Source organism: Ylistrum balloti, unplaced genomic scaffold (genome assembly GCF_031769215.1).
Source record: "Ylistrum balloti isolate Yb309-2 unplaced genomic scaffold, AGI_CSIRO_Ybal_v1 Utg371120, whole genome shotgun sequence".
In the NCBI taxonomy this organism is placed as follows: Eukaryota; Metazoa; Mollusca; class Bivalvia; order Pectinida; family Pectinidae; genus Ylistrum; species Ylistrum balloti.
Window position 1 is genome coordinate 39,878 of NW_026782615.1, and position 13,512 is coordinate 53,389.

Here is a 13,512-nt window from a genome sequence, read left to right on the forward strand (position 1 = left end):
ATTCTTTCTAATGACAAGTCTAGAAAAGGCATGTATGCATCTATTCAGACATGTTGAATGATCTGTCACAAAAATCCACAAACAGAAGAGGCCTTTAGTGTGAATTTCGGTCATAAGGAAGATGACACAACGACGTCTATGTCTCAGGTGAGGTTCAAATAGAAATTTACGTAAGACTACTGAATATGTGTTACTGATTAAAACTAAATATACCATATAGGCATATATGTACAAAAGTTAAAGCATATTAACTTTATTTTTCATAATCAAGAAAATTATCAAGTACTTAAATATTGAAATTGATGAAATGATGATAATGAACTGTTCCAGTAATGGTATGGTCATAAAGCTACCGTATTTCATAGTTGGAAAAGAAAAAGAAATATAAACGGTGTAACGAAATTAGAAATTTAAAATTGTAATTAATGTGTAAAAGATTCTGGTAGAATGTATTTTTAACAACCTGCTTGTGACCATACATTGATATTATTTCGTATGTTAATAATGAGTCGGTCCCAAATACAATATGGCCACCATTTTAAAAAAAATAATTTGAAACAAAATACACATTTCAATGTCTTAAAGTTGACGTTCAAAGAACAAGTGATTCTCACAAGGCTTTTCACAGTTACAAACTGTATCTTCAACAAGATTCACTCGAAAAATGTCATATTTGAGGGTACTACAGTCATGCCTCAGTTAAGTATTACATGTGGACTGTTTGTTAGTATATAAACATGTACGTGCTAATATATATTAAGTGTATGTATGCTTATGCGTACATGTAAGTAAAGTCTGTTTGTTAGTATACGAACATGTACGTGCTAATATATATAGTGTACATTTTGTATGTATGCTTATGCGTACATGTAAGTAAGGTCTGTTTGTTAGAATACATACAATGTACTTGTATCCGGGATACCGCCACCCGTACCCCACCCACACGCACACACACACACACAGATTTTCATGTCCGTTCCGGACATTAGAAACTCAGACAGGTTGGTGAGCTGTTGTTCATAAATTTAATTGTACAATGACTGCATTTGAGTTCAGGTTCATTACCTTTACCGCGTCTCCCTAATACAACAGGACATGGTTAACATTTCAAGTAATTGGAACACTTCTTTATGTTTCAATCGGGTTTCGATATGGTTGATAATCATTGCGCTGTTGTAAACCACACAAAGCATTGCTTTACGTTTCTTATGTAGAGGAAATCTGACTCTCGATCACTTTATGATATCCTGTTCAAAACCTGACTGGATTACTGTTTGCATAGGAATGAGAAAATTTGTGTCTGTTAAACATTTTTATAGATGTTAGATAAAGTCTTTGGAACTGAAGCCCAGGATGGATCATTCTCAAATAAATTTCTTTGGTTGATTTTCAGTAGGCCGTAGGTAGGTCCCGATGAAAGATTTTTAAACGATATTTTTGAGAATTACTGGACGGATCTTTCTCAGATTTCAGAAGTATGCATTCCTTGGTCCAAAAAACAAACTATCATCATTGATTTCGACAACGAAAATTTGTTATCGCTACTTCTTTAGAAACACAGAATAGATCTTTCTCTAATTTGATGTGAATATTTTCGTTAATCCTTAATTATGTTCCTTTGTTTTTTGGACTGACGAGAACAACAAAATTGCCGACAGGTGACCATCTTGGATTTGAGAGTCAAAGATTATAATCGCTGCTGTATCTTTTTTTTTTAATTTTCAGTACTTAACCTGTGTTTAGTAACTTAATGAAGATTGTTTGTTGTTAGAAAAATAGTAGCAAAAGTGTTATTATAGATATTGTAAGCTGAAGTAAATTTTCGGTACGACTTTTATCTTTTTATGTATACCTGTTTTGGTACCACACTTACGGAAGCGTATTAGTGCAACTTTTTGAAAAAAATATTTTATGATTTACAGACATTAATCTGTGAATTTTACACATTAATCTGTGAATTTTACACTTTTATCTGTAAAATTTACAGATTGATTTGTAAAATTTACAGATTTATGTGCGTAAAACATAAAATCAGAAAAGTTTTAAAGTTGCACTAATACGCTTCCTTATACACTAGATATCCCGAAATGTTACAATTTTCTTAAGTGATATACAAATTCTTCTCACATGTTAATCAAAAAGAACAAATATCTTTCTACTAACCTACGCATTTATAAAAGTTATCGAATACCTTTAACGAAATATAATCACTAATATCCCCAACACATTTAAAACAGCGGAAATTTCAAACATGTGCTTGACACTGGATGTAGAGGTAAATGGGTACACACATTTAGCGAACGACCGCTGGTGTTTTCAGTTTGTTCTTTCTCACCACTATGGTTTGAGAAGATTTGTAGTGCCGAACTAAACAATAGGGTTTTTAAGTGCCATTATCTTGTGTCTTTCAGTACAATGCTTAGTAATGGTAGGGTGGTTAATGGTTTGTGAATGTAGTGTATATCGGTGTTACGGTTACAAAGTAGTCCAGGTGATTTGCGAGTGTCCAGTATCTGTAAGCTATAAATAATAACTGCATGAGTCATAGAAGGACGAAACAGCTATATAATGAAGTTTAATTCATTATTTGACAATGTTGTGTTCGAAATTGCACTAATAAGCTTCCGTACACAATAGATATCCCGAAATATTACAGTTTTCTTAAGCGATATACAATGTGAAAAAGGTATCATTCCAGCTGTACATCTGGACTTTGATTCCAGTCCTCGTCATACCAGTCATCAGACATACTTCCCAATCCAACAGAAATCAATTATTCCGATTGACTAAGGCTTTGTAGATTTTAAAGTTTATTGTACAATATGGATTTTCGTTAGATGTGAATATCAATCATTAGTTAAAGTTTGGAGTCAGATCAGAGCTAGTTACCAATTTCAATCATAGGATTTCGTTTATCTTCCTTATCGTCATTATGCCCGAAGGCTATAGGCAGATTGAATGTTTACATGGCAGAAATGCATGTTGCCATAGGTGAATATGTCAAGTAACCAGGAAATCGTTCTGCATTTATATGAATCACTCTTCCTTGTTTGATATGGTATATAAATCCTTTCTATATCTTGATACTGGATCGGTCTCCAGATACGTATCCTCTGGAACGTATCCCAACAATATACCAATAAACAAGAACACTACACTTGTGGACTTGGGACCTCCAACATACCTGTTTGTCAACAACACGGAGGACTTCTATTTCAAGCGATCAACGCAGTTATCTAGTACGTAAATCTGTTCTTTTCTTCCTCTTTTTAAAGTGAACATTTTTGCAGCATTTATCTATGAAATTAATGAGAGGGAAGTTCACACCTTTTGATAGGGAAATACATTTTGCAATGCGAGAAATGGCGGACGCAAATACGAAAGGCGACGAGGACCTAAAAGTTACTTTACAGAAAATGCCAGAAAACGTAAGAGGAAGGAGTCAGAAAAGAGGACAGACAAGAATTTACAATAGACAATAGATCGATAGATGGCGAAATATGAAGGAGGATCTTGGACTGAATACGGATTCGGAATTTGTGAAGCTGCTACTTGACTGGTTAGCTTAACGTCAGCCCTATAATTATAACGTATCCGCCAGTCATTGATTATAATCCAATATCCAGTGTTTGACGCGTGAATATGTTATGAACAACACTACTAAAAGTGTTATCTGATAAATGTTGAATGAAAATAGTTGTGTTATTCGCTTGAATTTACTATCGACAACGTGTGTGTGTTGTTGACTGCAAGGTGGGGCCCAATTGGGGGTATTTGTTCTAAGTGTAAAAATATGACGGTACTGGTTTTACTGTAAGAATGACAACCGTGATGATAAACATATACTTCATAATAAACAGCGCAATATCTATTAATGTGTACACATTTCTGCACAATGAATTTATTTTTCTTTTACGATTGTATTTACCCCCTTTGGGACCCCAATAGTTTAGCGCACGACAAAGCCAAAACAAAACTAATTGCTAAGATTGATTGTTGAAAATTATATATTATAACACTATAGAATCATTTACTGCAAACAAGAATTAGCAGAAAGGCGCAAAAGCAAGTGTCATACATAAGACATGTGCGTTTGTTTACCTCGTAATCCATTTTCTTTGCGGCGGATGTAAATGACTTCTTCACGTGACAAGCCATGTGACCCACTCGAAATCTAAGGTAATAGCCGCTTTAAATAACCTGGCATACAAGTGCTTGAGTTGGTATCTGTACAATATCTAATTACAAGACTAAACTTCCCTTAACCATTGTAAACGAACAGTCACATTATACCAGAAATGTGCGACAAAATTAGAGACACACGTTAATGAAATATCTTCTATTACAACAGATAAAAAATTATTAGAAAGCACCAATCAATAAAACATCATTAGAACATCTTGACGTCCGAAGTACCCACAAAAATTTAATTACTAAGTTAGTGTTCAAGGCTACGATAGGCTTTTGACATGGCAATGCGATTTTCCATTGTATATTACAATTGTGACAAACTTCATATCCAGTTGTTAAACCCCCTCTTCAGCTTATCCATGTACCAAAGTCCTGCTCAGCACCTAACGATCACGTTATATTAATGACTTCTGTCAGAAAATCTTCAGTGTCTCTTCACTTAATATTACTTTCCTACCAAACCAAAATTTAAATATTTCAATAATCTCCTTATGGATGCCATTTCAAATTAAGTCCCAACATTATTGCAACAAGGATGAGTGATCGATAAAAATAATGAATGATCAAGGTAGCCAGACCAAACATGTCTGACTCGTCAAAAATATAAGATCTAATGATATAATGTTGATACCTTTCACACCTGGTTACTTGACATATTCACCTATGGCAACATGTATTTCTGCCATGAAAACATCTAATCTGTCCATAGCCTTTGGGCATAATAACGAAAAGGTTCTGGATATAGCTCATATTTACATTTTGCTCAATACAAAATACGAGGTTTTACTGATATATGTATAATAATTTTGATGTTATTTTAGAAATGATTTATTGTGGTTTAGCTGCCAACAAGTGCATATGAGAAACTGTCACATTTTCATTAGGAAAAATATCTTGTTTAGAAAAAGAGAACATCTAAAGTTGTTAGCAGCTGTTTGTCTTTGCAGTTATATAGAGGCTATCGTGGAATTTATTTTATTTTGGAACCTTTTTTCGAGAGTTATTTTCTTTTTTTTAAATGTTCAATACAAATTGGGGATATTTTGTTATCAATCGAAACGGGGGAGTTTTATTAGGTTTGTCCGTCTGTCTTTCACACTTCTTTTCCGTTCAATAACTTTAATAAAAGTTCACAAATTTTCTTCAAAATTGGTAACAAGGTTTAAAGACTTAAGGCCCAGTCGAGTTCAATTGCGACACTTTTGTCAGACTTTATTTGCTGTACTTTTTGCAGCTTTAAATTTACTTTTTCATTCTGTTGAGTTTTAATGATATGTTTACTCCTGACCTCAAAAATGTTTACCAACAATATGCCAGGAAAACTGTGGATATGAAATCCAGGAATTTGCTTGTTAATTATGATGGTTGTGCTATATAATAGTTGAAATTGTGAAGTTTTACAGAAATATTCTGTACAATTTAATATACCTGTTACCTTTGGAAGACAATCAATGCATTGCAAAGCAGCCAGAACATTGTGTGTGATGGATATCCATACAATGATTTTGAGAATGTCTACAATTGAATCAAAACTCTGAATATTATCATTATATAAGGATTTTTAATCCCCACAAATCTTTAAAGAATGTTCAGTTATCTACAACGAACTGTATCATCACAGATTCAATACTCTTGTAAACATTGGAAGCCTAACTATAAAAATAATACGGTGCTATTAACCATAATGATTCATTTCAGGTAACATATCAAGATAATAAAAGTTGTCAAGTTTTCATAGTTTAAAATACAATTTCATGCAAAAAATTTAAGACATTTGTGTTTCCAGAGTTAATTGATTTGTTGGGGTTTCTTTGTGAAAAATTTTGGCAAATAAAATCTTGAAAAATGTCTATACTTCGATAAGCCTCTTTTCAACAATTCAGATGTCGTAAATTTAAATATATGAGGCACATAATGTATCATGTGTTTGTTAAGGTATAACTGAAAAAAATATCCTGGGGGGAAATTCTGCATATCATAATTAATACTAATACTATAAACCTATTATTATTGATACATACAACCTTATAACCAGGGGTGAAACGTACCAATCAATTAATTAGACGTTAGTAACATATACGACCTTTTCTGATTGATTTTGACATGATTGATCTCAATCAGAGAAGGTCGAGAACGTTAAAAAACAGATTTTCGCAGTATGTTAGGCAGTTTTTAAAACAACGTTTTCACAAACTGAAAAAGTTACAAAGGTATCAAACGTGTAATACTCATATAGTTTAAGTTTTATCGATTTACTCACAGCTTCGTGAGAAATTTTCAATAACACTTAAGGCCTTCTAATACTATGACATCGGTGTATATTGACCAAGTCATATGCATTTTCTACCAGTGTTATTTAACATTGTTTTCGTGAAATTTTGTAAAAGTATTTGAGTTATGTGATAAACAGAATCTTAGATGTGTTTCCATTTCATCTGGGATTTTTGAAATTCGTCAACAATATTTGTCGTTTTCCCTGGTATCGCCATGTAAAATCCATGTATAAATATCGTTAAGACCTCGGTACATTTTATCCTTGCTTGTGACGGCGTGGGAGATTCAATAACTGATAAGCGAGGGTGAAGTACTACAGATATGATCTTTTGACAGTAGAAAATTGGAGTTCATTGGTATGGTGCAATAATCACATGTCGTATTTAAAGAATCCGAGTTAACATTACAGATTTCAGAGATCCTAACATCCACCTGTAATTGTTTGTTGCGTGTTGTGTCCTGATTAGACGAGGAAAACCCTTTAAACACGGTAATGTAGCTGCGCTTTCTTTGTGTAAATTGTATTCCGTTATATAATTTATTCTCTACAGTGCGAATAAGTAGATAATTGTTAAAGTTGTGGATCTGTGACAGAGGCCGTTTGTTGGTATGCACAAACATAATTGTCCAAAGGTTTAATGTCGAAGGACATTGCCGTCATCAAGTCCGTTTTATCTTCTATCATTCTTTTAGGTACATTTTTTGGATATGTTGGGTGAATCATTTTTTTATTTCAATTGCAGGCCTTAAGGTATTCGGTTGTTTATTTTGGTACTGACAGGAAAAACAAAATGGCAAATAGGCAGCCTTTTTAGGTTTTGTCAGTTGTATATTGCTATCTCTATTTCTTTGGTTTTAAGAGTACTTCCACCATTGTTGTATATGAGTATGATATTATAATATACTGATGGCTGATAGAGTACTTCCACCATTGTTGTATATGAGTATGATATTATAATATGCTGATGGCTGATAGAGTGCTTCCACCATTGTTGTATATGAGTATGATATTATAATATACTGATGGCTGATAGAGTACTTCCACCATTGTTGTATATGAGTATGATATTATAATATACTGATGGCTGATAGAGTGCTACCTCCATTGTTGTATATGAGTATGATATTATAATATACTGATGGCTGATAGAGTACTTCCACCATTGTTGTATATGAGTATGATATTATAATATACTGATGGCTGATAGAGTACTTCCACCATTGTTGTATATGAGTATGATATTATAATATACTGATGGCTGATAGAGTGCTTCCACCATTGTTGTATATGAGTATGATATTATAATATACTGATGGCTGATAGAGTACTTCCACCATTGTTGTATATGAGTATGATATTATAATATACTGATGGCTGATAGAGTACTTCCACCATTGTTGTATATGAGTATGATATTATAATATACTGATGGCTGATAGAGTACTTCCACCATTGTTGTATATGAGTATGATATTATAATATACTGATGGCTGATAGAGTACTTCCACCATTGTTGTATATGAGTATGATATTATAATATACTGATGGCTGATAGAGTACTTCCACCATTGTTGTATATGAGTATGATATTATAATATACTGATGGCTGATAGAGTACTTCCACCATTGTTGTATGAGTATGATATTATAATATACTGATGGCTGATAGAGTGCTTCCACCATTGTTGTATATGAGTATGATATTATAATATACTGATGGCTGATAGAGTACTTCCACCATTGTTGTATATGAGTATGATATTACAATATACTGATGGCTGATAGAGTACTTCCACCATTGTTGTATATGAGTATGATATTATAATATACTGATGGCTGATAGAGTGCTACCTCCATTGTTGTAAAATAACAAAGCAAAACAATAGCTGTAAGATAATAACCTCAATTGCTGTAAAACAATATTGCATAATGATGTTTGATCGTGTACTAACTATGTTGCTGTATAATATGAGTATACTAATATAATATCATGATGGTTGTTGGAGTGCTGCATTCATAGCAAAATAATATGACTATACTAATATAATATTATGATGGTTGACGGAGTGCTACATTCATAGCATAATGATATCTGATTGATAATTACATTAATTGCTTTAAAACAATATTACATATGACTGTAGACAGAGTACTAACTCCATTGCTCTAAAACAATAAAGCAGAATGATTGCTGATACAGTATTACTACCATTGCTGTAAAGTAATATAATATGATGATGGTTATCAGAGAATTACCTCCATTTCAGTATAATGAAGCATAATGATGGTTGACAGAGCTGTAAAGTAACATAATGATGGTTATCACAGTATTATCTTTATTTCTGTTTAATATACAGTATGCTTATATGATATTATGACGGTTGATAGAGTGCTGCATCCACTGCTTCAAAGTCATATAGCATAAAAATGGTTTTCACTACCACCATTGATGTATATAAGTATAATATTTTAATATATTGATGGTTGATAGAGTACTACCCCATTCCTATATAACGAAGCATAATGATTGTTGGCAAAGTACTACCTCCAGTGATAAAACATATTGATATCTAATAGATTACTTCCTCCATCGATATAGGATAATGTGTCACACTATTGGTTGATAGAATTATACCTTTATTGCTGTATAATAAAGTCCTTTTCTGATTTTATGTTTTCAGAAACTGAAGATAGCAAAATTTTTTCTGCCGTTATTGATGGTTATAGCATGTACCTTGCTTTGGTTGTGTTGGTGTCAAAAGGTTACATTTATACAATCCGGTCATTTCTTGAGTGAAAGAATATTTTTTGAAGAATCGGAAAACAAAAGTTTGAAGTATTCCATTCGGTATCCTGTCAAAACATGTGATACAAATATGACTTACGTAGACTTCAGTGATAGTTTAACAGTCAAAGAGAGCGCTCGCGTCAAAGAATGCATAGACACATTCGAGACGGATATGTTACGGGGACGTGGAGAAGAGGACGCTTTCAGGTCAAAAAGATGGTCGATTCACAACTACTTAACCAGGGATAGTCTTGTGATAGATGCAGGGGGGCACATTGGACTCGACGTGGAGGAATTCAACACACGCTTCCATCCTGGCACATACATTATTCTAGAACCAATTGAAATGTTCTATAACATGTTAAAGGTCAAATTTAGAACCTTTTCAAACATAATAATTTACAAGTTTGGAATTGACGCATTTGACGGTACGTTTTACGTTGATGAAAAGAATGATGGGTCATCAATATTCTTTAAAGACAAAAATGCTACAAGTGTCAAACAGGCAGCAAAAATTGTGAACGCTAAGAGATTTTTTGAGAAACTCTCGGTGCGAAGTCGCGACGTAGACCTAATCACAATGAACTGTGAGGGATGTGAATACGCAGTACTGGACCTTTTGCTTGCGACAGACTACATACATCACTTCCGGAACATTCAGTTCCAACCTCATAGAATTCCAAGAATCTGCTACCCCATCAAACGGTACTGTTGGTACCAAGAACTATTTCAAAAAACACATAAGCTTTCCTACCAGTTCAAATTTGTATGGGAGAGTTGGAGACGAATATAATTCTGTTTTCAATGTTCAAGTTTACCTTACTATGACCTGTTTATATTGGCATTGTGCTGACTTTCCAAGAAAGATTTATTGTTCAAACTTTTCAGCATGCACCACCAGTAAATTGGTATATGCTGGGTATCTAAGGGTATCGCCTGTGTATGTTGACGAACAGTTTGATGTTTTTATCATTAATTAGTGTTTTTAGGTATAATGCTTTTTCAACTCGTTTTCTTTTTGAAGCATTCGAATAGGAACTGTTGCGAAAATGTAAATATAGTGTATATTAAGATTTATTTTGATTTTGTATGTTTTCATGTGTAATAAGGTGTTGTTAGTCATTTTACATCTACACTCTACAGTGCCCTGTGGTTGACTACTTGATTTTTTTAAAATGTTATATCATAACCTACATATAAATCGTCTTTAGTATTCAGTTCCAGTGCGAAATTTAGTCTGTTTAGTGTTGAAGACACTTTTGTTACTGTTCAAGGCAAACAAACTACTAATCTTTGCCTGTTACTGTCAATCTTAGTTTTCTAACTCGAATATTAACATCGATTAAAAGTTTGGTAGTTTTTTCATAATTTCCATACCCTACATCACCAATTCGACTTCGATATTCGATTTCATTTAAGGTTCTTATTGTTGATGTGTCATGTCGTTAATTCCATTATGTTGTGATCATTTAGCAATTCTAATAAATTTGATTATTCACAATGATTTGTTTTCCTACATATTTGATATTCTTCACTGGAAGTTGTTTTATCCTGGACTTTGAAACCTAATTGGGTAATCCTGTCTTGAACTATGACAAGTCTGATTGTTACCCGTGTATACTGTTGTTTTAATGAATCTACATTTTATGTTTGAAGAGACCTCTTGTAATCGCACTTATGTATTGTTACTTTCTATCACTATTTTACGAGTTCCAAAGTTAAGATGAATTCACATGTGATATGTTACAATCATACATCGTTTAAAAATCATACAGGGTCTTCGAGTTGTAAGTGAACGAGACAGCGAGGTTTGAGCGTATTTACGAACACGTTAAAACAGGGGACCTAACTCAGATCCCTGTAGTACACCTACAATTCTTTTGACTAGCCATCGCTTTCAGAGCCAATTATTACCTGGCTTACAAATCTCATGAATCATAACGGAGGTCTCTGGTTTCATCATTGTCAGATTGTAACAAACACATTATGGGACCTTGTACAAGTTCATCATTATATCGGTGATGTACGTATTGGTATGCAGAACTTATTGGTAGCGATCAATCCATCTGCTAACAGATGTTTCTTTTGGTGAATCTTGGCATTTAATTCTAATATGTTGTAATGATGAATTAAATTAAGTAATCCAGTACCAATAAGATATAAGATATATCAACTTTACGTTTGGATTACATCGCAATTTGATGTTATATTCAGCAATTAATTTTAATAAAAACATGATACGTTGATCAGATCCAAGGATCAAAAGACGCCTACCCTTCCGGAATACCTGATATTTTTCTCCTTTGTTAATATCCATTAGTCTCCTTCAATATTTTCCCTAATGCCTTCAACTTGAGTTTTAATTAAGATTTTGTTCAAATATCATTATTTTCTTTGTTATTGTACGGTTTCTGTAGTGTGTGTATTGACATTATTATTGACACCTATGGTGTTTGCATGTTGCACTTTATTCAATAGGGCCTGTTCCCTGTATCACGATGTTCGTGCAAAAAGTCGTCGTAACTCAATGTTTCAAAAGAAAAGAAATTTTACAGTCATCATAGTGATCTCATTCAAAATATTCTTTTTGTTTGATAATTGTTAATTTCTGAATTTAATTGTGAATAAACTCACTATTACTTGTCGTAGCTCATTCGAATTCCAAGGCTTGTTACTGATATCTCAATATGGTAAAAGATTTAGCGAGCTTATAGATAACTTACAACATAGACTTTCTTGAGTCGGAATTGCAGGATCACAACTATCTAATTTTGAAATATAATGTTGCCTTGTGCTATTTGATGTTAAATATTGTTAGCTGTTCTCCTTTGAGAACCTGACCGTACTTTAAATTTATTTTGGGGATGGAAGCGATGAAATAGAGGATGCTTTCACTTCTGAAACACTTAATCTCAAAAATGTTGTATATTTCTTTCAGATCTGTGCGTTTGTTCATATACTTTGCCCTCATTTCATCAGTTTCGAGTAATGATTAATAGAAATGTCGGTACACTCTTGTTTTAAATCAACTTTTTTGCATTTTCTATGTATGTCTATTCATGTGTTGTTTTCGATTTGGTATTTTCAGATGAAGAATACACAATCGCAGGTGTTGTTCGTGGTGGTTGCATTTGCCACGGGTATGATATGCCAGTACACATATATGGTGCAGAACTGGCAAATGATGAGAGCTGAAGGAGGTGATCATTTCTCAAGTGAGAGAATATTTTTTGAGAATTTACCACGCGAGACATTATGGAACTTCCCTCGATATCCTCTGAGATCTTGTGATACAAATATGACTTACACAGATTTCAGTGGTAGGTTAACAGTCAATGAGTCCGCCCGTGTAAATGCATGCATTGCAACTTATGAAATGGAATTCCAGAAAGGACTACAACAAGAGCTGGAACAGAGGTCTATCCGATGGTCAAGTCATTCCTACTTAAACAAAGACAGTTTTGTGGTTGAGGCAGGAGGACACAACGGAATCGACTCGGAGGAATTCAACTCACGATATCATCCTGCCACCTACGTTGTTTTAGAACCGGTTGCAACTTTCTATGAAGTATTAAAAAAGAAATTTAAATCCTATCCTAACATGTTGATTTACAATTTTGGAATTGATGCTGTCGACGGTACTTTTTTCGTTGATGAAAAGAATGATGGGTCATCAATATTTTTTAATGAACAAAATGCTACAAGTGTCAAACAGGCAGCAAAAATTGTGAACGTTAAGAGATTTTTTGAGAAACTCTCGGTGCGAAGTCGCGACGTGGACCTAATCACAATGAACTGTGAGGGATGTGAGTACGCAGTACTGGACCTTCTTCTCTCTACAGACCTTATATATCACTTCCGAAACATCCAGTTCCAACCCCATAGAATTCCGAGAATCTGCTTCCCCGTCAAACGGTACTGTTGGTACCAAGAGCTTTTACGGAAAACACATAAACTTTCATTCCAGTTCAAATTTGTATGGGAGAGTTGGACCCTATCATAATTTTGCTGTAAGGATGTATGAAGGTCAGAATGACATGTAGATAGGGTATTATTAACTTCAAAAAGAATTCAAACGTTATGTGGTTGTGTCTTTACTGTCTCATCGTATGATTCTTATGATTAAGCTTGCTTTACATATGGACTGCATTATGTGACGGCGTGGTTGAATACACAGTGCGGTTAACGCGTCAACAAGTTTTCGGTTGCCATATTACTTTTCTTTATTAAAAATCTTAAAGCCTAAGATTTCTGCTCA

At 33.7% G+C, this 13,512-nt stretch overlaps 2 protein-coding genes across 2 annotated transcripts; both read left to right on the forward strand.

Moving 5' to 3' along the window:
* Window positions 1–3,362: 3,362 nt before the first annotated feature.
* On the forward strand, window positions 3,363–10,047 carry LOC132560817 (uncharacterized). The gene is made up of 2 exons (XM_060225506.1): window positions 3,363–3,428; window positions 9,148–10,047. The coding sequence occupies exons 1-2, from the start codon at window positions 3,363–3,365 to the stop codon at window positions 10,045–10,047; spliced, it is 966 nt and encodes a 321-aa protein (XP_060081489.1).
* Window positions 10,048–12,342: 2,295 nt separating this feature from the next.
* LOC132560818 (uncharacterized) lies at window positions 12,343–13,257 on the forward strand. Its single transcript, XM_060225507.1, has one exon. The coding sequence runs from the start codon at window positions 12,343–12,345 to the stop codon at window positions 13,255–13,257; it is 915 nt and encodes a 304-aa protein (XP_060081490.1).
* Window positions 13,258–13,512: the final 255 nt, after the last annotated feature.

Coding starts and splice junctions, on each gene's coding strand:
- LOC132560817 (XM_060225506.1), top strand. CDS start 3,363: ATGGCGGACGCAAATACGAAAGGCGACGAGGACCTAAAAGTTACTTTA. Junction 3,429..9,147: donor TACAGAAAATGCCAGAAAAC/GTAAGAGGAAGG, acceptor TTATGTTTTCAG/AAACTGAAGATAGCAAAATT.
- LOC132560818 (XM_060225507.1), top strand. CDS start 12,343: ATGAAGAATACACAATCGCAGGTGTTGTTCGTGGTGGTTGCATTTGCC.